General features: G+C 40.9%; 3 protein-coding genes and 1 pseudogene across 6 annotated transcripts; 3 read left to right on the top strand and 1 right to left on the bottom strand.

The window, feature by feature from the left end:
• The first annotated feature begins 239 nt into the window (after positions 1 to 239).
• LOC103990843 (transcription repressor KAN1-like) lies at positions 240 to 5,191 on the top strand. Of its 2 annotated transcripts, none has more exons than XM_018828545.2 (6): positions 240 to 1,935; positions 2,077 to 2,153; positions 2,671 to 2,707; positions 2,797 to 2,962; positions 4,538 to 4,604; positions 4,739 to 5,191. In XM_018828545.2, exons 1-6 carry the CDS (start codon positions 1,089 to 1,091, stop codon positions 4,850 to 4,852), a joined length of 1,308 nt encoding a protein of 435 aa, XP_018684090.2. In that variant the 5' UTR covers positions 240 to 1,088; the 3' UTR covers positions 4,853 to 5,191. The 2 variants fall into 2 exon arrangements, with proteins under 2 accessions (XP_018684090.2, XP_009408398.2); XM_009410123.3 differs by having other exon boundaries at positions 241 to 1,935; positions 4,535 to 4,604.
• A 2,781-nt stretch (positions 5,192 to 7,972) lies between these two features.
• LOC135678158 (uncharacterized) lies at positions 7,973 to 12,666 on the top strand (annotated as a pseudogene). The gene is made up of 3 exons (XR_010514826.1): positions 7,973 to 8,292; positions 10,635 to 10,872; positions 12,256 to 12,666. The product of XR_010514826.1 is annotated as an uncharacterized LOC135678158 (transcript).
• A 1,949-nt stretch (positions 12,667 to 14,615) lies between these two features.
• LOC135679829 (type IV inositol polyphosphate 5-phosphatase 9-like) lies at positions 14,616 to 16,646 on the top strand. Of its 2 annotated transcripts, none has more exons than XM_065193815.1 (7): positions 14,616 to 14,898; positions 14,965 to 15,072; positions 15,145 to 15,454; positions 15,552 to 15,736; positions 15,867 to 15,975; positions 16,055 to 16,206; positions 16,290 to 16,646. In XM_065193815.1, the coding sequence occupies exons 1-7, from the start codon at positions 14,846 to 14,848 to the stop codon at positions 16,498 to 16,500; spliced, it is 1,128 nt and encodes a 375-aa protein (XP_065049887.1). In that variant the 5' UTR covers positions 14,616 to 14,845; the 3' UTR covers positions 16,501 to 16,646. The 2 variants fall into 2 exon arrangements, with proteins under 2 accessions (XP_065049887.1, XP_065049888.1); XM_065193816.1 differs by having other exon boundaries at positions 14,877 to 14,898; positions 15,153 to 15,454.
• A 3,013-nt stretch (positions 16,647 to 19,659) lies between these two features.
• LOC135679828 (putative clathrin assembly protein At1g25240) lies at positions 19,660 to 21,464 on the bottom strand. Its single transcript, XM_065193814.1, has one exon. It carries the CDS (start codon positions 20,947 to 20,949, stop codon positions 19,699 to 19,701), a length of 1,251 nt encoding a protein of 416 aa, XP_065049886.1. The 5' UTR covers positions 20,950 to 21,464; the 3' UTR covers positions 19,660 to 19,698.
• Between the last annotated feature and the right edge of the window lie 266 nt (positions 21,465 to 21,730).

The raw sequence follows: 21,730 nt of genomic DNA, 5'->3' as shown, positions 1-21,730 counted from the left end.
GTAACATTACATTGTATTCGACCAGCAGACAGCCCATATGTGCAATAAAATCCCCCAACTGGGAATAAGACAATATTTCGGCACTGTTCGCTGAAAGCAGCAGACTGGAAGACACATTGCTGTTTAGCAAATACATGGAACATTGGAACCTACCTCATACTAATCCATTTAATATGAGCGAGAGAGAGAGAGAGAGAGAGAGAGAGAGAGAGAGAGAGAGAGAGAGAGAGAGAGGGAGTTGTCTCTCCCCACCACACTGCCCCCCCTCTCTTTTCTCCGTTAAAGATGGGAGTGAGAAAGGTAGAAGTTATTGCAGTCCACAAGCGGAGTCAGTGGGGGAAAGGAATCCCCCGCACGAGCCTTCTCATTCCCCTCTTTACTTTTCTCCTATTTTCTTTTTGCAACCCTTCTTCTTCTTCTTCTTCTTCTTCTTCTTCCGAATGAAACGTAACAGAAGAGAAGTTTGGATCTTTCTCTTCCAGTAGTCCTTTCTCCAGTGTCATTTTCTCATATATACTCCCCTCAAGGTCACCAAAACACTACAATTTCTCTGTCCCCCCATCATCTACTACCGTCTACATTCATCTCTCTCTCTCTCTCTCTCTCCAAAAGCCCTCATCTCTATCCTAGGAGAGAACTAGGACTGAAACAAATTCGTTCTTCTGTTGCTTCGTTTTCTCTCCTTTGTTCTCTCTAAACTAGCTAAACTGGTCCTTCTTCCTAGACCTAGGAGCACTACATGCTCCTTTGTTCTTTAGCACTCCTCATATCTATCAGCTAAGTAGCGAACAGATACAGCACAGGCTCCAAATCCTCACTGTCCCTCTTAGGTCTGCTTCACCCCTAGGAAAACAAGATCCTTTCTGCACTTGGCCTCCATCTATTAGCTCTTCTGTTAAGCAACAGAAGAGAGAGTTTTTTTCCGCCCCCTTCCTTCCCTCTCTTTCACCCTCTCTTCTTATCTCTGAATCACTTTTAATACATTTACTAGGAAGTGACAGCTAGAGTGGATCTAAATGTGCAATTGCAGTCGGCCATCCAGCAGGAAGTAGTAGAAAAGTAAACAGAAAGGAGGAGAGGCAATAGAAATGCCAGTCGAAGAGGTCCTCATGGAAGCTATCTCCACCTCGTCGCCGGATCTCTCCTTGCACATCAGCCCCCCGAACGCTGCTTCCTCCTCCTACGCCGACGCGGCAATCGGCGCTGACCACGACAAGCTTCACCGGGAGATCCGCGCCGTCGAGTGGCACACAGGCGGCGGAAACGAGGCGTACACCGAGCTCTCGCTCTCCTATCCTTCAGCTGTGTCGGAGGCCGAGAGCCCGTGGCGGCAACAGAGGTTATCGGTGCAAAGGTCGCCGCTGCCATTCGACCACTGCCACAGCAACCAGCGGGCGCTCGAGGGCTTGATGGAGGGCTCGAGGCCGATCAAAGGCATCCCGATCTACAACAACAGTCCCTTCCCTTTCCTCCATGTCGATCCCAAGATTGGGATATACAACCAGGTCTCATCCTATTCTCCTCAATTGCCCTCCTCCCTGTGCTTGTCATCGTCACCCTCTCCACCGACCTGCTCCCCGCCAGCCTCATCGTCCAATTTGGGGACGATCGCGTCGTCCTTCTTCAACCCGGTCGGCGGTGTCTCGGGATACCATCGACTGCCCACTCCGCCGACGAGGCTCAACGGGCTCTCATCACCCGACCTATTGATCAAGAACCAGCAACAGCAGCAGCTCTTCCACCCCCAGCAACAGCACTACCACTACAACAACCAGTATGGCATCGGATCGTTCGAGGCCTCGCACAACATGATGAGGTCCAGGTTCATGCCGAAGCTCCCAGCGAAGCGCAACATTCGCGCACCGCGAATGCGGTGGACCAGCACGCTCCATGCGCGCTTTGTCCATGCCGTGGAGCTCCTCGGCGGCCATGAGAGTATGCCACGGATGTCTTTCTCATTCAATACTACTTTGATGTGTTTTCCTTATATATATACACATATGTTCAGATATATGTAAATCGATCGTAAGAAAATTAGTCTGAGAGATTAATCGTGGTTGACATGTATGTTCTCAGGGGCAACCCCCAAGTCAGTGCTGGAGCTCATGGATGTCAAAGACCTCACTCTCGCTCATGTCAAGAGCCATTTGCAGGTATCATCTGCATAATATTGTTGGTTACTTACGGCTAAGACTGCCCTCTGTCCTCTCTCTTCTCCCTCGTTTCTCCTGTCATCGTTTCTTAGTACGGCCGTTTTCTCTGTGAGAAGCAGACACATCTATTCTCTCATTCACTCATTCATTCAGTCATTCATATCTCTGCGTCCATCGGCTACTGTGCCAAATTCACGAGACAGTGGAGAGAGAAAAAAAAGTTGTCATCATTTCACAATGATGCAAACTCTCCAAACTTAAACCTCACACAAAGCATCAACCTCGTGGTTAAAGGGTGGGGAGAACCCATGAAAAGAAGATCCCTGCAAACAAAGAATAGATCCGGTCACTTGGATTGCAGTTAGGTCTAATTCTTGCATATTTCTTTTCCTTTCCTTTATCCTTTTCCCTCTACTGTCTCGTGAACTCACTTCCTCTTTTCCTCTACGGTGCCACTTACATCCTTCTTTCTCTTTCTCGACTGATCTGTGCAATTGCTCTACCCTTGCCTCTGCAGATGTATAGAACTCTGAAGACCACTGACAAGCCCCCAGGTAATTCATATTGCTTGGCCCTTGTGAGCTCTCTTCCGTTTCTTCTGCTCGGACGCCTTAAACGTAAGGATTATCTGCATTGTTCGAAGGTCAATCGGATGGCTCCGGTGAAGAAGATTTCGCTGCAGGGAACCCCGATCTTAACTTCCGACAACTAATGGAGCAAAGAGCGTCGGATGGGACTAAACCAACTCAAGATTTGGACTTCCCTCCCAGCATTACCAACACCACTTCTCGATGGAGTAACTCATCAAGGCAAGCCTACAGTTTCTCGCTTAGTTCTCTTGATCTTTTGCAGTAGGTGTACTATAGCTCCGCATGATATTGGGGTTTCGTTTACCGGGATCCACTGCCAAGGACATATACCTGAAACAAAAGGGGGAGGGGTCTCATGGCAGCTTTTGCTTTTGTCCCCCCCTCTCCAGTGTTTGAGATCTCACTGGGAGAGAATGGTACTCGTGAACTTGGAGGCCATGTTTGCAAAGACAAAGCAAGACAACAACAAGTTTGGACCTCACGATCAAGTTCTAAGATCATATCAAGTAACATTCTACTTTCATCGTGGCCAATCTTCACGCACGTTAGTGACAAGATTATCCTGACAAGAGACCCTACTCAGGCTATCCCAGGAGCTGATGTATGTTGTCAGATAGGAAAAGAAAACCCTATACATCTTGTCTCCAGCATCCTTCTCTCTTCAGCTTTATTGCGTTATCCTACAGTGGCATGTTAATGGTTCTCGAGCTCTGCTTTGACCTTTTCCTTCTTCTCGATGCATGGCTGTGATTCCAGATACGTGCTTTGACCTGACGTGCCCTAATATCTACAAATAGTTTGTATTCTTCAGGTGTAGGCCAAGCAAACACTCATCCTTTTTCTTCTCTCTTTCTTTGCCAATTCCTATCGGTTTTCCTCCAACCAGCCTTGAATTTGTACAAGAGCTTTTCCTTCACTCTACTGAATAAAGTTTGCGTTCATCAACATAGCTACTGTAGAACTTTACATTATATCTCATCGCTCATTATCACTAACTACTATGAGCTCCTTCATTATTCTTCTCCCCAGTTTGGCTCATCTCTCCTGCTTTCAAGTCTCAGCAACCAGTTACTGGCCTTGTTCTCGCTATCTCTTTCCATTTGAAAATGAAGATTTTTGATCCTATTTAAGCCGAGTTATGAAAATATATATGATCTTATTTTTCTCAACACGATCGTGAAAATGCTTTAAGCCACTTTGTTGTGGCTTCATGGTATGAGTTTTAAGGAGAAGAGAGGCCCATGATGTTAGAAAGGTCATTTGTGTCTTACGGATGATTCCTAAGCACATTTCTTGATGAATTAGCTATTGATCAAAGAGGAAAAATTAAAATCTCAGATAGTTTAGTTTCTACTATTTGCATGTTAAGTTTAGTTTCATATATGTGATTTTGGTGAGAGAGGCAGGAAATTTAGTTTATAATTAACAGCTTCATAGATATACATTTGAGACAGCATAAATATGACACTGAAAACTAATGCTTATATATAATATACATGAAAATTTGGTTAGGCCATGATGGAACATTCGACTCGACATTCTCAAGAATACAGTGCCATGAAAAATGAACGATCATAAGTTACTAATTACTGAGAAAATATATAAACGCTCATAGTTTCATTAGTTATAACTTTGTGAATTGTATTTCTTTCAACAACGAGATGATAAATAATACCAAATACGATCCTCAAAATGACAACAAGCATGCCGTCGTCTATGGTAATTAATTGATTCTTCTTTATGGATGCCAAATTAATGTTTTTTGTTTCTGGAATTTATTATTATCTTCAGCAGAAGTGCATGGGAGCAACCGAGTGCAGGTGATGGAATTCGGCCATCAGAGTTCTCCTCTGATATTGAGGTTTCCTCGCTACCTTTTTATTCCATCACTCGATTATGTACCAACGCATGCAAAACCTCTCTCTCTCTCTCTGGAGATGAAAAGTTAAAGAAGATAGATCGAGTGAGGTGACTGTGGATTCGTGGCTTTTGCAGGATGGAGATACTTATCGATCCAATGCTTCACAAGTAGCTCATCTAGAACACAAAAACCCTAGTTTGGAGTTTACATTAGGGAGACCGGACTGGGATGCGACGGAGCACGTTTGATGCTATGCGATAGGGTGAGTTGATATGTTGGTCCACTGTTACTGCTACAGGGAGACGAAGAGGTACGGAGGTTTACATGGATCAGTAAGCGTGAAGATAGACTGAAGCAATGTAACTCCTGCTGTACTACGAATTCTTCTCTTTTCCTTTCTCTTTTTGTGTGAACACTTTAGTCGTGTGCATGGGATGACTAAAGCTGAAGTAGTTGGTGATGGTAGGAAGCTGTCATTTACATGCACGAGGAAAAGTAAAGCTGTTCTTGTGAGGCAAGAGCATCATATTCTTGCTTTCCTCGTTTCCAGAATGTTGTCAATGGTCGAATGTGAAATCTTTGATCTACGTATGTCATACTCTGATGCCATGGAAATGGAATGGAATGGAAATGGAATGGTTGTGTGATTCAAAAATCATACTATTCACGATGGTATCTACCGAGGCATACTATTGCACCGAATGTTTATATCCATATAGCCCCGAACAGTGGATGATGCCTAAGGTTTTTACATGCTGAGGACTTATTATTGCAGGTGTTTGGATATACTGTTTCCTAATGGCTTGAGCTCTTAAAACTTCTTGTCATCTGCTCGAGTCTTTGATATGATATGAGAGCGCCTAATAATGAGTTCCAAGTCTTGGAGTTGGGCTTCGGTCACGCAGCGCTTAAGATAGAATGGTAGATAGGTGAATAATTGGATAGACAGATAAATACGTAATAAATATTTGGATAATTGAGGCATAGAATATATGGTTGTCCCCCTCATGTGCAAGCCAGATTAGGTTTGGGTGTAAGACATTTAGAGAAAAGGATATTATTTAGGATTTTTTCATTTGTAGCCCCTATTTTGCTATTTACAATCTAAGATTAATATTTGTAACTTTTCTTTTACTATTTATAATCTCATTTTAATTTTTTTTAAAAAAATTAAAGTATTTATTTATAAATGGACACAAATATTCTCTTTTTTTTTTCTTCTCATCCTCTTTTTCTTTTTCTTCCTCCTCGAAAGACAATATTGATAGGGGGACGAGTAGGACGACATCAAAGTGACATTAGTGAGGATGAAATAAAGGGCTATGGAGAAGAAGAAAGAAAGATAAAGATAAAATCAATAATACTAGGGCTATAAATAGTAAAATAATATTTTATTATTTTTTAAAAATGTTATTAGTAGTAAGGAGGTTGTCAATAGTAAAGAGGAGTCTACGATTAGTAAGCTTTCTTTATTTTAGTAAGCAAATAGACATAAATAGCCTCATCATCTTCTCATTTGTTTTTCTTATTTCTTATTTTTCTCCTTGTGAGCGATGAGCGACAAACGATATCAGATGGCATTAAATGGACATAAATACCCTCATCATCATCATCATCATCATCTTGTTGTTATTGTTGTTATCGTCGTCTTGGTCTTCTTCTCCATCTTCTCTTCCTTTTATTGCTTTTTCTTCTTCTTCTTCTTCTATCACTTTATCTTTGCTTACCTAGTGGCGAGTGAGCGATGAGTGACATTAACGATGTTGGTAGATGGAGTAATGGGAAGCAACATCAACATAACTAAGGTTATGATGGATAAAATATGGGTTTGTGAAAGTAAAAATATGATTAATAATTGAGAGGTTGTAAAATTGATTATTTTGGCCAAAACATCTCCTCGGATTTAGTTCATCCTATCTAACTTTTTCCATTACGATCATCTCAATCAAAATATCTCTCATACTATATGGATCCACCTCGAACAACAGTATTTGGAGTATCTATTAACTATTTTGATCCGAGTGAAAATATTTAAGACTCTAACATGGACATTATACACTAACCCAAGAGTTCAATTTATAGCACAATGGAAGAAAAAAAAGATATAACTAAATTTTTTTATCTAATTAGGGATTTGACACATAGAGCGAATTAGATCGACAATACATCACCCAAGCTTACCCAATCAACATCGATATAGTTTTAAAAACTAATGACAATATTGAGGATTATGTTAAGGTTCATTTTAACTCATGTAGTTTTGGTTATAAATTTTTTAAGTCATTATGGTTTACTTGTATCTAAAATAATCCATATATTTAAAAAAACGTAGTATATAAGTCCCTCCCATCAAGTCTAAGTTAATAAATATTAGAGTCTACTTACGTGACATGTTGACTCATTGTGTGAGAGGTAACTTATAAGGTTTGGTGGTACTCATTGGAATCGTGATGGGTGACATGGTGGCATGCACCCTGAAGCTGGAAAGTTAGATCTATCAGATGTCACTTACCAGCTCTAAGTAAGTGGATTCTAAAGTCTGTTAACTCAGATTTGACAGAATAAACTTATATACTGTGTTTTTAAAAATATATGAATTATTTTATATATGAGTAAACCATAACGAAGGTTCATGACGAAAACTACAAGAGTTAAAATGAACCACCAAAACCCTTAAAGATTTGGTCATTAGACTTCCACATGAAAGGACAATTTTAAAAGATAATAAAGAAGATGATTCAAATAATATAAGTAATCAAATATATAATAACCAAAATAATTGATTAGACATCTAAAAATAAATTAACCTAATTAATCTAAGATCGATTTATTGGGTATATCACCATTAGAGTAACTGTGTGGATTAAAAATTATGAATAAGGGGAAATAATTACATTACAATATATAGATACGATGTATAGTGACTCTTCTCTAACATTGTTTATAATAACGGTGTTTTCTTTTTATGTAGACAAAAATAGATCACATATGTTATAAAAAAATCTTTAATTTTAATAAATAATTATTATATTTATATTTTAAAAAAAAGTAAAAAAATAATACTAATTATCTTAGAATCATATTACAATAATTTTGTGAAATTTTGAGTTGGCTTAATAAAAGTTGATCAAGTTACACTCGATCACAAAATTAATCCAAAAAATATTTAATATTGATAATTAATTATTATAAAAAATTTCAGGTAAAAATAAATATGAAAGTGCCGTCCGATTAAAAGCCAATAATAAAGTTTTGTCCCATCAAAATTTCCCAATCAAAAGAGGAGGTAGATAGAACGCGTTGACAGGTCGGAGTGAAAGACCGGTAGAATAATTCATTTCGATAATATCTGCACATTGCAACGTCGATAAAAAAAGCTGCATAATCCGCTTTAATCTCTCGCGCGCGCGCTCTCTCTCTTACACACACACACACACGCGCACAGTTGGAGATGGCGGCCTCCGACGAGGGAACGAAGAGATCCGACGGCGGAGGCGAGACGCTCTGGTCCGTCCTTCTTGACTTCGTCGCCAGCTTCGTGTCGCTTCGGCCCGCCATCCTCCGACGTCGCAGGTCCTCCTCCGCCAAGGCCGCCTCCCGCCGCAGGGAAGATTCCAGAAACCCCGTCCGATATCTCCTTCTGTGGACCCGTGGCCGCGGTCCCCTCCCCGCTCTGTTCGGCATCTCGGTTCGTGGATTTCGTAGATCCTTCTTCGTGTTCGATCACTTTGTTTATCTTCAAAATGGTCGGACTAAATAACCTAAGAAACTGCTCTCTGTTAGGTATTTTGGATCCGAAAGTTAACAACATCTTTGATGAGAAACTGTTTGGAACTATCATACGTTTCGCCCCCGGGGACGATATTGGGTGACTAGTGACTTAATTAACTTGGTCAAGCGGTGTCGAAAGGTATCAGGGCGCTGAAAGGGGATTATGTGTCGAAGAGAACTCAGCTTAATTTCATATAATTTTCGGCATGAGAAGCTCATTACTGTCAAATGACTCCTTGGGAGTTTTTAATTTGAGTAGCTGAATTCTTTCTCATCATGGTCTTATGATCCTTTTCTTTTATTTTTTTGTTCTTCCTCGCCCTTTTGATTGGAACCTCTGTAATTATTTGACTGTCATACTTTAAAGGTACTTTATGGGCATGGCCCAGCCATCTTTTCCATCTTTCATCTCGTATGGTCATTATCTCCAACTTACTAGCTTTTTCCTTGCTTTTTGTGTAAAAGGGCACATCTTCTTTGCAAAAGCTTATAGGAAATTGATTCTTATGCTCAATTCTTGAGGACTAATTCTTAGAGCTATAAGTAGGTGGCACAACGCAGCACTAAGATGGATAAGGAAGGTTGAATGATAAAAGATTGTGGCTACTTACTATATTGTTAAAGTGATATGATGACAATTAGATGTGCCAATCCAATCTTTGCTTGAGATTATAATCAATTGATCTTTTAATGCACTTTTCTCTGACTATTGACAATTTACCTGATGGGAGTGTATCACTTTGATCATTAATTTTCAGTCTCTGTATTATCGTGTCCTCATGGTCTATGTCGGACTTAGTAGTGAGAGGAGTTAGTGACAACAGTGTAGCAGGGATTAGGCAAGATGTATGTGAGGTCTCTTGTCGCTGCACAATGCAGTAAGGACAGTAGTGGCAATTGGCTTCTTCAGAAGTTCAGTGCTATCTTATATCATGTTATCTGTGGTCCTAGGAATGAGGGTGGTGGTGGAGTCTGCACATGGAAGAACTTAACACATCCTCAATTGAAGAGAAAGGTTGCTCACAAGGTAAGTATAGGATTAGTGTCGAATTGTAGCGTATGGTGCTGAAAAGCAACGGTATGTATGTTGTGAAATGTGAATCTTGACGAAAGGTATAGCTTTTTTTAAGGAGATATGATAGGAGCCCTTTTATACTGTAAGATATGAATCTTGACGAAAGGTTGCTCAGTGCTCACAATGCAGTATTTGGTCTTTTGAAGGAGAGGCATTAACATCCATTAACGAAAGGATAGGAGCTCTTTTATCCTGTAAGATGCAGTAAGGACAGTCATGTTATTTGGCTTCTCTAAGAGTCGCTGGCATCGTATTTCATGCTTCTGTTTGTCCTATGAATGAGGGTGCTGTTGGAGACTTAGTTGAAGAAGTTAATTCAAATTCAATAGAATGGAACAGTTGGCAACAAAGTAAAAATGTATACGATGCTGATTAGTAGGTCATGTTATTTGAAAAGAAAATATATGGATGCAGAGGACCTTGCGCTATTTGGTATTTTGGAGTGAGGCGTTGGCAGTCGTCGAAGAATGAAAGAAGTTTAGTGTAGGGGTGATTCCATCATGACTAAGAAGCATACATTTATAAGGCAGTTGGAAATATGCAGGGTTAGAAGCCCCGTCTTACAAAGTCACTCTCAAGTGGGCATTGCTGTGTGAACTTTGCAAAGGCAAGAAGGGAATGCAATTTAGTCAGAAGATGAAGCAGAAAAGATAATTTATCCACACCTGCACTAGAAGAACGAGAGGTCAGGCTCAGAAGTTGAAAATCTGTGTATTGTCTGTTGGGATATGATAGAAGATGAGAAACTGTCAAATGGGTTCCCGTTAACACCTGAGCTGATTTCCAAAGTAAAAAGTTTATATCATATGCTCCAAGTTTCAGATCCTAATTATTCCAAACCATAGGCTTTTGATTGTGCCCGAATGCGAGTTGCAGCACACACTTTCAAATCATCAAATATTTTGATGTTTGTTTATTTAACGATTGCATCTTGTGAGGAATTAAGATTCTGGGCCAGAACTAGTGATCAAAATGTTATCTTATTGTCTTTTCACTACTTTTTTTTTAGTAACTTGCATGCACCAGTCAGTTCAACTGTTTTCTCTCACAAACTTTGGACAATGGCCACTTTTGGTCAGCATGATTGAACATTTCAACATTAGATTGGATGTCTGGAATGTCTGACATTTTGCCATAGGATTGTCAAATGAAAAACACTTATAGTTCTCTTTTCTGTATGGCAGGTGGGGACAATCACTCTTTTGGCATTGGCAGGGTTGCTGATTTCTCTGTTTATATTGGTTGCAGCAACATTAAATGTTATCATTGTCTCCTTTCAAGTGTCCTTAATAGCTGTTGGAGGATTTTTATCAATCTTTTTTGCAAGCATAACAGCAATTTTTATCGGAGCAATACTATCTGCAATATTTGTAATCTCCACCACAACCATTTCGGCAATAATTGCTGTTATGTTAGCCACTGGTATGTAATGATTTCTTATTTTTATTCTCATTCTAGTGTCTTACAGTTTAAGGGAGCTGTATAGGTTCAACATGCTTCCTTTTTCACTCCTGCAATTTATGCAGTCTAAGCTAAATAACAAACATGAGGTGCAAACTCTCCTGATCTGATTCTTTTTGCAGCATATTCTTAATATGCTAAAATTGGCAACTGGTAATACTGGCTTCATCGACCTGAGGATTTGTCACTTTCAGATATAAATTCCATAATGACATGCTTGCTTTGTTATGGCACAACAAAGAGAGTCTTGCCCAAGTTTCATACTTCACATGCTTTCATGGCCTGTGCATTTTTAATGATCATCCACCAAGTTAACTTGCATCTTATTTGATAATGGTTCCTTTAATTCTTCCCATGTACATGACTGATTCCCACTTATTTTCTTCTTTTCTTTGATATTTAACTCCCTCCTTTATTGCACAGTTAATAAGACAGTTATTTAGTGAGAGTTTGCTATCTATGAGTTGTCAAAATGTTACCTTAATATTCTTCATTTTTAAACAACTGATATATAGTCCGTTGGTGTCCAACCTCCTACAAGAGGTTCATTTCTTGAACAGGTTTGTTTCATTTAGTCCTTTTAAGTAGTTGTACAAAAGAGAGAAGATCCAAATAAGGAAAATCTTTTTGGTTTGGTGTCTTTTGAGTTTTGTTGCCCATTTGACTCAAACATGCATCTTTCCTTACAACTTTCTAGTACTTCATCCAGACAACAAAGAAAATTTTCTAACATCTCTCTACATATCAGTTTATGTTGAGTTTATTGTCTCTTTAGAGGCTTGATATTTCTAGCTCGAATATTCATTATTTGTATTTTTTGGTGGTAATTTTCCAAAAGGTAGTTCTTACCAATTTAATACTGCAATAGGATGTATGAAGCTTTTCCTATGGTTTGTTCTATTGGTTCATTGCAGACATGGAAAGAGGGACTTATTACATGTTGTTGCCAAATAATCTTATTCCAGGGTCAATTTGGATTGTTTGATATATCAAATGTTGCCAAGCTAAGAATGAATGACAACAAATTCTTAAACTATCAAAATAGACACACACATATTCTAGATGATGTTAGTATCTTCTGTAATCTTTCTGGTTGCAAGTAATTAGTCAATCATGCTAATTTATGTTACAATTGTTGGAGAATGTAGCTAATTCCTATGTGAAATAAAGGGTCAAAGGATAAAGAAGAAAGAAGGTAGGTGCCAAATGGTAGATATGGAGAACTTTTGATTACAGAACACAGAAACAATTATAAATTTTCCATTAGAAAATCTCTTTTTGTTATTGTTTTTTTGAATTTTCTGTAATTTGACCTGGATAAAATGTTGAAACTTTGTGCTGTAGGATCGATTGGGTTCTTCTGGATTGTTATTGTTGCTGTTAGGAAAAGCATGGACCTTACCAGGCACTCTGTGAGCATCACCAGCTCTGCAATATCAGCATATTCAGCTGCTTGGCAAGCAAGATGGATGAATCTTCAAAGTCTGAAGATGCAAGTTTACTGATTTAACCATCATGCCTATCCAGCGAGTCGACTCTTGTGGATCTTGGACATGTATGACTCCATGGAAGAACTCATGGATCTTGGATATGTATGTCTATACTTGTTTCCGTCTTTGGTGTTCAATTATGCATAGTGTTTATTTATCCAGTCTCAAATAGTTGGAACATTACGAATAATATTGATTTTGCACATAAGCCTTGTAAAAAATCATTGTCAATGCTATGATAAATTAGAGGGTCTTACAATATCAATGCCACTCTTCTAGCTTGACTTTGGCTTTTTATTAGTTCCACACCATTGGAGAGCAAATTGAGACAGCTTATTTAATTGTTTTTGGAATCTCAAGAGTAGTAACCATGGAAATTTTGTTTGCTGACTTGCCAGCAAAGCTGGATCTCTTCATATACTGCTTTAGCACTTGAGATACTCCCTTAGTCTTGACTATCCTAAATTCCATAAATTCAGTATGATATGTACATATTTTATATTAGGTCTGGTGATGCAAACCTATTTAAAATAATGTTGGCTAATCTTGACTCTGTTAAATATAGATAGAATAATGGATGCTATGTCACCATCCATACATCATATATGAAATTGTTAGCACTTAGTCATCAAACACAGAGAGAGAGAGAGAGAGAGAGAGAGAGAGTGAGAGAGAAGAATGAAGAAGAAGCAATTAAACATGAATGTTCAACATAGCAAGTCGGAACAAATAGATTATTTTTAGGGTCATAGAGGAGGAGCTTACATGATTAATATGTCTCCAAGAATCCAACAAACATGGGAACACCAAAAATTTGAATTCCTAAATCCTGTATGTATTTATTCTACAAATACATACAGTATTTATAGAATAAACAAATCGTAAATCGTAAATAATTCTATAAATATTTGAATTCCTAATCCTCCATATAATTAGAACACCAAACAAATAATAAACACATCGATGTGCCATCAATTCTACTACAGTCTCGACAAAGATGACCACAACCCCATTCAACAGAATTTATTCGGCCGACAATTACAATTAACCAAGAATGGATTTCGATCGTCAAAGTCGACGGTGACATTTGTCCGAAAGACTGGAGGGTGATTAGCGTGGATGAATTCTATTTCAACGAGCAATTCCTCCATGATGAGTTGCCCACATCAGCCTGTCTCTCTTAGTGCACGATGGGGTTGAAACGACGCCATGTGTTCCTCAATAATGCTATGATCGGCTGCCCACTTCTAGAGAGTACTAATTGGTTGGGACACCCCTTCAATCATGCATACGAAGAGCATGACTTTGTGGGATGTAATTCCATGATCGCACTAAACCTAACTTTCTTTATGTCCATTATTAGTCCCCATTTATCCCACCTTTTGATGATCGCCTAGAATCTTCTCTACACTTTTTTTTTTTTTTTTTCTCTAATGTTGAATTGGAGGATACAAAATCAAGATTTTCTTTCTCTGCAATTTATTTGTATCGGCATCGATAAGTATTTAAAGATTATTCGTCGAGACTGTATCTTATGAAGATAAGAAATTCTTATAAATATAACAGTATATAAGAAGAACATTGGATGGGTGAGAGTAAAAAATTCAAGGGTTTTATGAATAGAAAGTGTTGAATCACGTTGATTTTACATAATATTCCTGATATATCCTATAATTGCTACTTTTGGAATTGGTTCTTCTGTTCCTCCCCCCATTTTGCACCAACAAACGTTGAGTTGTCAATTCATTCGATACTGTTCGAGTGACGAAGAAATAAAGTCAATGGTGTCGAGTTCTTCAGGTATTCATCCGGAAGAGAATCTCTGGACCTTCGATGAAAACGGTGGTCAGGAGGTGTGCATCTCCTGTGGTTTGGTGTCATGTTTTTGACTTTTTTTTTATTGGGTTGACTTCCGGGATGGTCGACTTGGCACCATTTCTTTGACTGTGGAATCATGTTTTACTTCTCTGCCAAATAAACACATGATCGAATTACTTCAATGCAAACATATTGGTGTTCTTCTCTGATTGATTTAATCCTTGCTGTTAATGACTCGGTCCTGTCAAATCTACAGTTTGTCAAGTTCTATCCGCCACAAATTGTGAGACACTGAACAGGAGAAAAGACTGTAGGAACATTCTCCACTTTGCCTTGGACTGTTATCTCGAGAGTTGACAATCAATCAATGGTTCGGAGAGCACCTTATATGTGACACCAATTTGCTCTCTTCCTCCCCCAACTCGCCAAACTACAACTTGGTCGTGCTCGATTTGTCCCACTCTCTTTCTATTTCTGGAGTACCCTCCCATGTCCTGCTCCTTTCTCCGAGAAGCTTGCCAAAAGAACACAACTTGCAGAAGCACGCCGGTTTCTACATCTCGCTTGGCTTAGGTTGGTGACGGATAAGCTCCTTGCCACTCGTACGACAGCTGCTTCAAGCTCGCATGGCTTTGCTCGATGGTGCAACCTACGGTCAAATGGACACGTTCAAATACAAGTGAGTTCGAGAACACGGCTTTGCCTGCCTTGTATTTTTGCTGATCCTGATCGCTTCTTTCTTCAGAGTGTTTGTCAGCACATGGAACGTGGGAGGGATCTCGCCAACTGATGATCTGAACTTGGAGGACTGGTTGGACACCGATAGAAGCTCTTACGACATCTATGTTCTCGGGTATCTCTCGGACACTTGTCTTTCCCCACGATCACCTCATGCAAAAGATAACGTTGCAGGAACCGGTTGTAGGTTCCAAGAGATAGTACCACTTTGCGCCAGGAACGTCCTCGGTCCCGAGAAGAGTAAGATCTCCACGAAGTGGAATTCGCTGATAGGAACAACCCTAAACAAGTCTGAAACAGCTCGCTACCAGGTGTACCACGTCGAAGAAGGCGGCTATCGTGGGGTGAGCAATCGCCGAAAGTTCAGATGCATTATGAGCAAGCAAATGGTTGGTATTTTTGTCACACTATGGGTGAGGGATGATCTTTGTAACTACATTAGCTACCCGAGCGTCTCTTGCATCGGTTGTGGCATCATGGGATGCCTAAGAAACAAGGTAAACTGTTCCTTCTTTTCTTCCATGGAAGCAGCTAGCTAGCAGTAGTTCGTGTGACGGAGAACTGAAACTTTTCAGCTGTGCGCTATGCATGCAGGGTTCCGTGTCCCTTAGATTTTGTTTGCACGAAACCAGCTTCTGTTTTGTATGCTGCCATTTGGCTTCCGGAGGGAAGCAAGGCGATGAGGTGCATCGCAATGCAGATTTCATGGATATACTGTCGAGGACCCGCTTCGGCAGTGATTCTTCTGTTGATTTGCCTACGAAGATTCTTAATCACGAGTGAGTACATCCCCAATCCTTCTCTCTTTTTTTCTTGGTTCTTTTGGTTTAGAACAATTGCTTTGTAGCTTGTGGATCCATCCATTTGGCATATAGCATTCCGTTAAGAGCGATGTCGCAATTCATGCAGCCGTGTAGTGTTGTTTGGAGATCTGAACTATAGGATCTCGATGACAGATGGCAAGACGAGGTCACTGGTGGAACGAAAGGAGTGGAGCGTCCTGTTAGATAGAGACCAGGTAGTACTTTTACCCAACACATCTACAGCTGACATGACCAGTGCTTCTTAACCAGGGACTCTTGTTTGTTCATCTGCAGCTAAGATTTGAGTTATCTGAGGGACGAGCATTCGATGGTTGGAACGAGGGTGCGATCACATTCTCACCTACTTACAAGTATCTTCCGAACTCTGACGAGTATTGCTGGCATGCTCAGGGAAGGAAAGGCGAAAAGAGTCGTGCTCCTGCATGGTGAGATCAGTGAATCATAATTCCCGCGTCAGATCTCGACAACTGAGTGGAACGAAATGTGACGTGCCTGCTGGTTTTTGCAGGTGCGATCGAATACTGTGGCTGGGCGAGGGACTGAAGCAAAACCGATACGAGCGATGCGAGTCGAAGTTATCAGACCACCGAGCGGTGCGAGCAGTCTTCACCGCGGAAGTCGACGTCCTGAAGCTTATGAACCCTTTGGATGGATTCTTTTTGTCGCATAACTTTGATGATATCGTTGATATAACACGTCGAATGGAAGAACAAATTTGATCACCCGTGCATTCTTCTTCGCCTTTAGATGTATTATACCCAACGGGGAGACTGTTTCATCGACTTTGATCGATGCTAAAATGATTCTAATGTGTTTGGAGCAACCTGCACAAAGAAATATGATCTCTTCTAAAGATTGCAGTCAACACATATCCATTCTGATTCTTTTCGAGATAATATCGGAAGCAGCAGAATCAACAAATTTGATTAAAATATCCAATGCATTTATCAAAGACGTCAAAGTCTTCACCCATTGGTTACGTAATACTTCCAAGAAATTTGAATTGTTTTGAATGATTGCTGGAACTATTGAGTTGAAATTGAGTAGATTCCATTGGAATCCTAACACGAAGGCAAATAAACTTCATCAAGAAGTAATTAAGAAGCATAGCTAATCCATCCTGTTAAGGTTTCTTCACGAGACTTCCAAAAGCATGTAACCGATCCTTTGGCATCATGAACAGTGGACCCACTAAGCTTGTCTGCCGCATCCTTCTCGATCTTCGTTGCAAACGTGTCTTGGACTAGCTCGGTCGAACACCAGCACTCTGAAACTGGAACCAGCGACCTGATCCGTCTTCTTCGATCGACCCACGCCAAGGATAGACATCAGACTTTAATGGCGCTGCTCCAGTCGTTGGAAGAATAAAGATTGTGGCTGGGCATCTCCACAGTCCGCAGCTCGTCAACGTCTTCCACCTCCACAAGCTACCAAAAGCATGAAGAAAACAACGGAAGTTGACATGTCGATGCACCTGCGCTTGGCTTGTTGAAGGAGGAGATCATTTCCTTCCACCTCCATGTTCATGGAATCAAATTTGTGGTGGAGGAAAGGGTCTGAGATTTGCATCTACCTACCGACTTTAAGGTGGGGTTCTCATCCCGCTTACATCTCTTTCCCCGAATTTATTTTGTGGCCATGAATCAGTAGTGCTGGCACCTAAACATGAAAACGATCACTGTGCACGAGACATGATTCACACGGTCATCATGCCTTTTGATTTCTAGGAGGCCACTCAAAGTTGTGGCTGAGGTTGGTCTGTGGGTCAGCAAATAGTCTGACTAATAAAACTCAATTATGCCACAACAACTTTACTGTAGTAAATGAAATTAAAGATGTTAGAAGAATATGTAAACTTGGTTCAACACTTGTCGACGATACGGGGACACGACTTGATGATACATCGTATTCGCTTGAGCGTACGTCATACTCATGTGATCGATACATTACCCAAATCACTGTGCTACAAGCTCAATATTACAATGCCAACAGGGATTTTGACTTTGTGCTAACGAGGGAGCCTACATGATCGAGACAACGTCTAGAAATCTAACCTTATAATCATAGTTTTGATGATTCGAAGACATATGCTCTTATGGTTGAATAATGATTAATCGTTTTCGACATTAATCATGATCTATGTTCAACGATTGACCTAGCACACTATAAGGACCACCAAGTGCATATAATTTTCCTATTATATTCTTCAAACCTAATACTAATTTAGGCATCTAAATGACTTTTGTTGGACATGTTCTCCCTATAGTTTTGCAATATTGTCTGCCAAAACCCTTGTCTTCTCAATACTACGTCTCGTGATAAGTGAGAAAATAGTGTTTTCTAAAGAGTTATGATTAACTAAGTTTACATTAGGTGTCAGTTTTGTTCTTTTGTGATTCTAAAAGAAGAAATGAAGTTTTGTAAGAGATGAGAATGAGTTGTGTTGAAGGTTTAATTTTGATAATGTTTTGTTATGATAAACACATATTCCACCACTTTTGAAGATAAATAAATCATTTTAGCACAAGCTGATAAATGACAATTTTGAAGCAATTGACATTATCCACCATTGGATTCCCAAACTCATTGATATACTAATAGATAAACATATACTAACACTCCCAGTGACCTCAAATGGTCTTGTAAATTGAGGTAAGACTGAGCCTCAGATTACTACCTCTTTTAAGGTCCATTTGAGCCCTCAGTTATTTGTGAATCTTGATCAAAGAATTCCAGTGAACAAAGGGGATTCTGGCATGATTGAGATGGAAGCAATCTTATCAAGCAATTGACAGATAGAAAACTGAGATCATAGCAACTCATTCCTCCGGTGAATGGTTATCTTTATTTACATTGTGATCTAATTAGTGTCCATTTAGCTATAATGTGACAGCCATGAGAAGCTATACTTCATGTGCAGTCTGATTAGTCTTCTGAATTCATCTTCTATGACTTCTCTACTTTCTAAGGAATGCATTTATTAAGTATTTACCGTGTGATTTATGCAAGAAAGAGAGAGATTCATTTGGCTTGGTGGATAGCAATCTTGGCTTGCTTTGAATCTCATTCACTTTTTAATATTGTTAATAACAATTTAGCATATCTAATGCTGGAATTTATGTGATTGTAACATAGCTTCATTTGGGACTATACGTTGTCATCGTAGCAATATCATTATATCTAGACTTGCTGGTATTCTCCAAAACATAGTGGAATTAGAAATGCCTTTGTTTTTTGTGCTTTTGTTAGGGTTAAAAGCTTTTCAATGTGTTGAATGGATATTTAGCTTCAAGATGACATTACTTGAGCAAGAATAACAAAAAAAAATTGTGGATTTTGTCCAGCAATACTTGGCATTCCATCTTCTCTTTTCCACAAATCATTAGTGCACAAGCACTACTGATTGGGATCCACTTTAGACAAAGTTCATGTGAGAAAAATAACAGTGAGACATTGGATTTCCAGTTATTTTTTGAGATCAAACTTGAACCCTTTTTGATTCACAGATTCTTCCTTTTTGTTGCTGTTGCCACTGCAATGTGTCAATTGTCTTCTTTTGCATGGATATCTTTATGTTGTTTAGTTAAAATTAAAATTTAGATAAATATGTTCTTTATATTCTATCGAGACTATATAATTGTCTAATTATGGAGCATTTAAGTTTTTTCATTTTGGATTTTAGGAAGATCAAGTTTTATTACTACACTTTTCATCTTCAACTTCCATGGTTGGGATATTTTAATTTGGAATGAGTGGTTTCTAAGTATCATCGTAATATGATGGCATTATGATATTTTGATTTTGTTAACTGCGGCTCTTTATAGAATTGCTGATTTTTTTAGCGTTGATACTATTGTTATGTCATGCAAAAACCCTTAATGCGCGGGGAATGGTGTACATGTAGTTCCGTGGAAAAATCAGGGGTATATCAGTCCGATCAGCTCGATTGAATCGGCCTTCCCCTTCCTTAGGCCGCCACGTCGGGGTTTGACTACCGAAGCCCACACAGATGCCGGCTCCGGAGAACAACAAAGGTCAGGGTTCCAGAAATGCCCCTCCATCTCCTCTTTCGCGGAATGCGCCTCTCCCTCGTCGAAGACAACCCAGCTTCTGGTGATCACGGTTCCGGAATCGCCCCCTGCTTCCTTGTCTTCTCGTTCTCCTGCCTCCGCCTCCTCTTCTGCCTCTGTAACTGGAAAGTCGTCGACGAGCAGCTGCTCTAGTTCGGCCATGTCCTCCTCGGAGATGGACTGCACCGCAGGGGGCTCCGCCGCGTTGAGGACCCCGAGCGAGCGGCAGAGATCGAAGTAGGCCGCGATCTGCGAGTTTTGCGCCGCCGCCCGCCGCAGCACCCTCAGTCCAAGCGTTCCCCTTCGTTTCCTGTCTTCCGATGCTGGACTCCGAGTGGTCTTGGAGGACTTGGAGCCGACGATCCCCGCGAGGAAGTGAGAGATTCGGTCGCAGATGCTGCTGTAGACCTCGAAGATTTCGATCGCTACCCAGTCCATGGCCTCGAGGATGAGCCTCACGCGCATGCCGTCTGCGTATGGACGGATCTGCAACTGGTGGTCGAGGAGGGCCTGGAGGCGCTCGAGCTCCGAGAGGTCGGCGTCGGGCTCCGTCTCCTCCTCGTCACTTGGTCTGGCAGCAGGGATGGTCGTAAAGGTGGGGCCTTTGACGGGCTTTTGGGCGTAGAAATGGGAGCGGTAATCGAGGAAGCGGAAGTAGGCGCAGACGAAGGCGGAGAAGCCGGAGGAGGAAGACGAGCGGTCGCGGAAGTCCGAGAGGTCGAACGGGAGGCGACCGAGGCGAGCTGTGGGCGGCGCGTCGTCGGAGCACCGGAGAAGGCCGTGGGCAAGGAGGAGCGACTTGAGAGCCACTGCCCAGGAGCGGGTGCGTTCGGCGCGGCGGGCGATAATCCACTTCGTCGGGTTTAGGAACGAGGAGGGGGCGGCGTTCGCCCACCCGAAGACGCGCCGCGCGCTCTTGTAATCCACTGAGCGCTCGTCGTGGGTCGTGGCCCGGATCACCTCTGCCTCCACCTCCGCCCTTCGTGGACCACCGGCGAGGTGGTCGCCGCGGGCCTTGGTCATCGTCGTCAAACAGAGGCTCTTTTTATCCTTAGCGGCCGCCGTCACGCGACGCCACCACTCGCCCGGCGACGTCATGGGGAGTGATCGAGGGCGAGAGCCAAAGGAAAGCTTTTTACGAGGAAAGCCGGACTAACCCAGCTAGAACATAGCTGTAGGTCTCCTCTTTTCTCTGCTGAGCATGCTGGAAGGTGGGAGGAAGGAGAAGAATGGAGAACGGAGGGAATGCGGACGGCAGGAAGAATGGGAGGGTAGAGAAGACGATAGAGAGAGAGAGGAGGAGAAGAAGAATTGATCGGCGGAGGAGAGGGGACGGGCTGTGTCACGGTTGTCATTACATCACGTATCGGCTGGAGTTACCTATTTGATGACCGATTGACTGTCGCTTCCCTAAGCAACATTTAACGGCTCTCAATCTGATGGTGAAAGCCTTAAGCTGGGAGGATTAATCGGCGTTCATCAAAACCATCATTTTGATTCTCTCCCAACTCAAATTGCATGAAGAAATGCTTCAGGAATGTGCTCAGATAGATGTCGTCAATGTTCTTATTTAGCTGGAAGATCTAAGTTACGTTTATTTAGCTGTGGATGATTAGTAACAGCTAACATGCATTTGTATCATAAGATCAGTAGTAGCTAAGATGAGAATGCATCGCATGAATTCTCTGATCAAAGAAGATGGTGATCCATGGGACCTTTGTTGCCACGATCAAACTGATGACAGCCCATTGGGCCCCAAGTAGAAACCAAGTTCATTTGGTCTAATAGATTGGATGATAATTCAGTTGATCGGACTAATTAGTTATATTTAACATTATATTAAGATCTTTATACTTAGAAAAGTGAAACATTTAGTTTG

The sequence above is a fragment of the Musa acuminata genome, chromosome BXJ1-7, assembly GCF_036884655.1.
Source record: "Musa acuminata AAA Group cultivar baxijiao chromosome BXJ1-7, Cavendish_Baxijiao_AAA, whole genome shotgun sequence".
NCBI lineage: Eukaryota > Viridiplantae > Streptophyta > Magnoliopsida > Zingiberales > Musaceae > Musa > Musa acuminata.
This window is presented reverse-complemented; position numbering and strand designations above follow the sequence as displayed.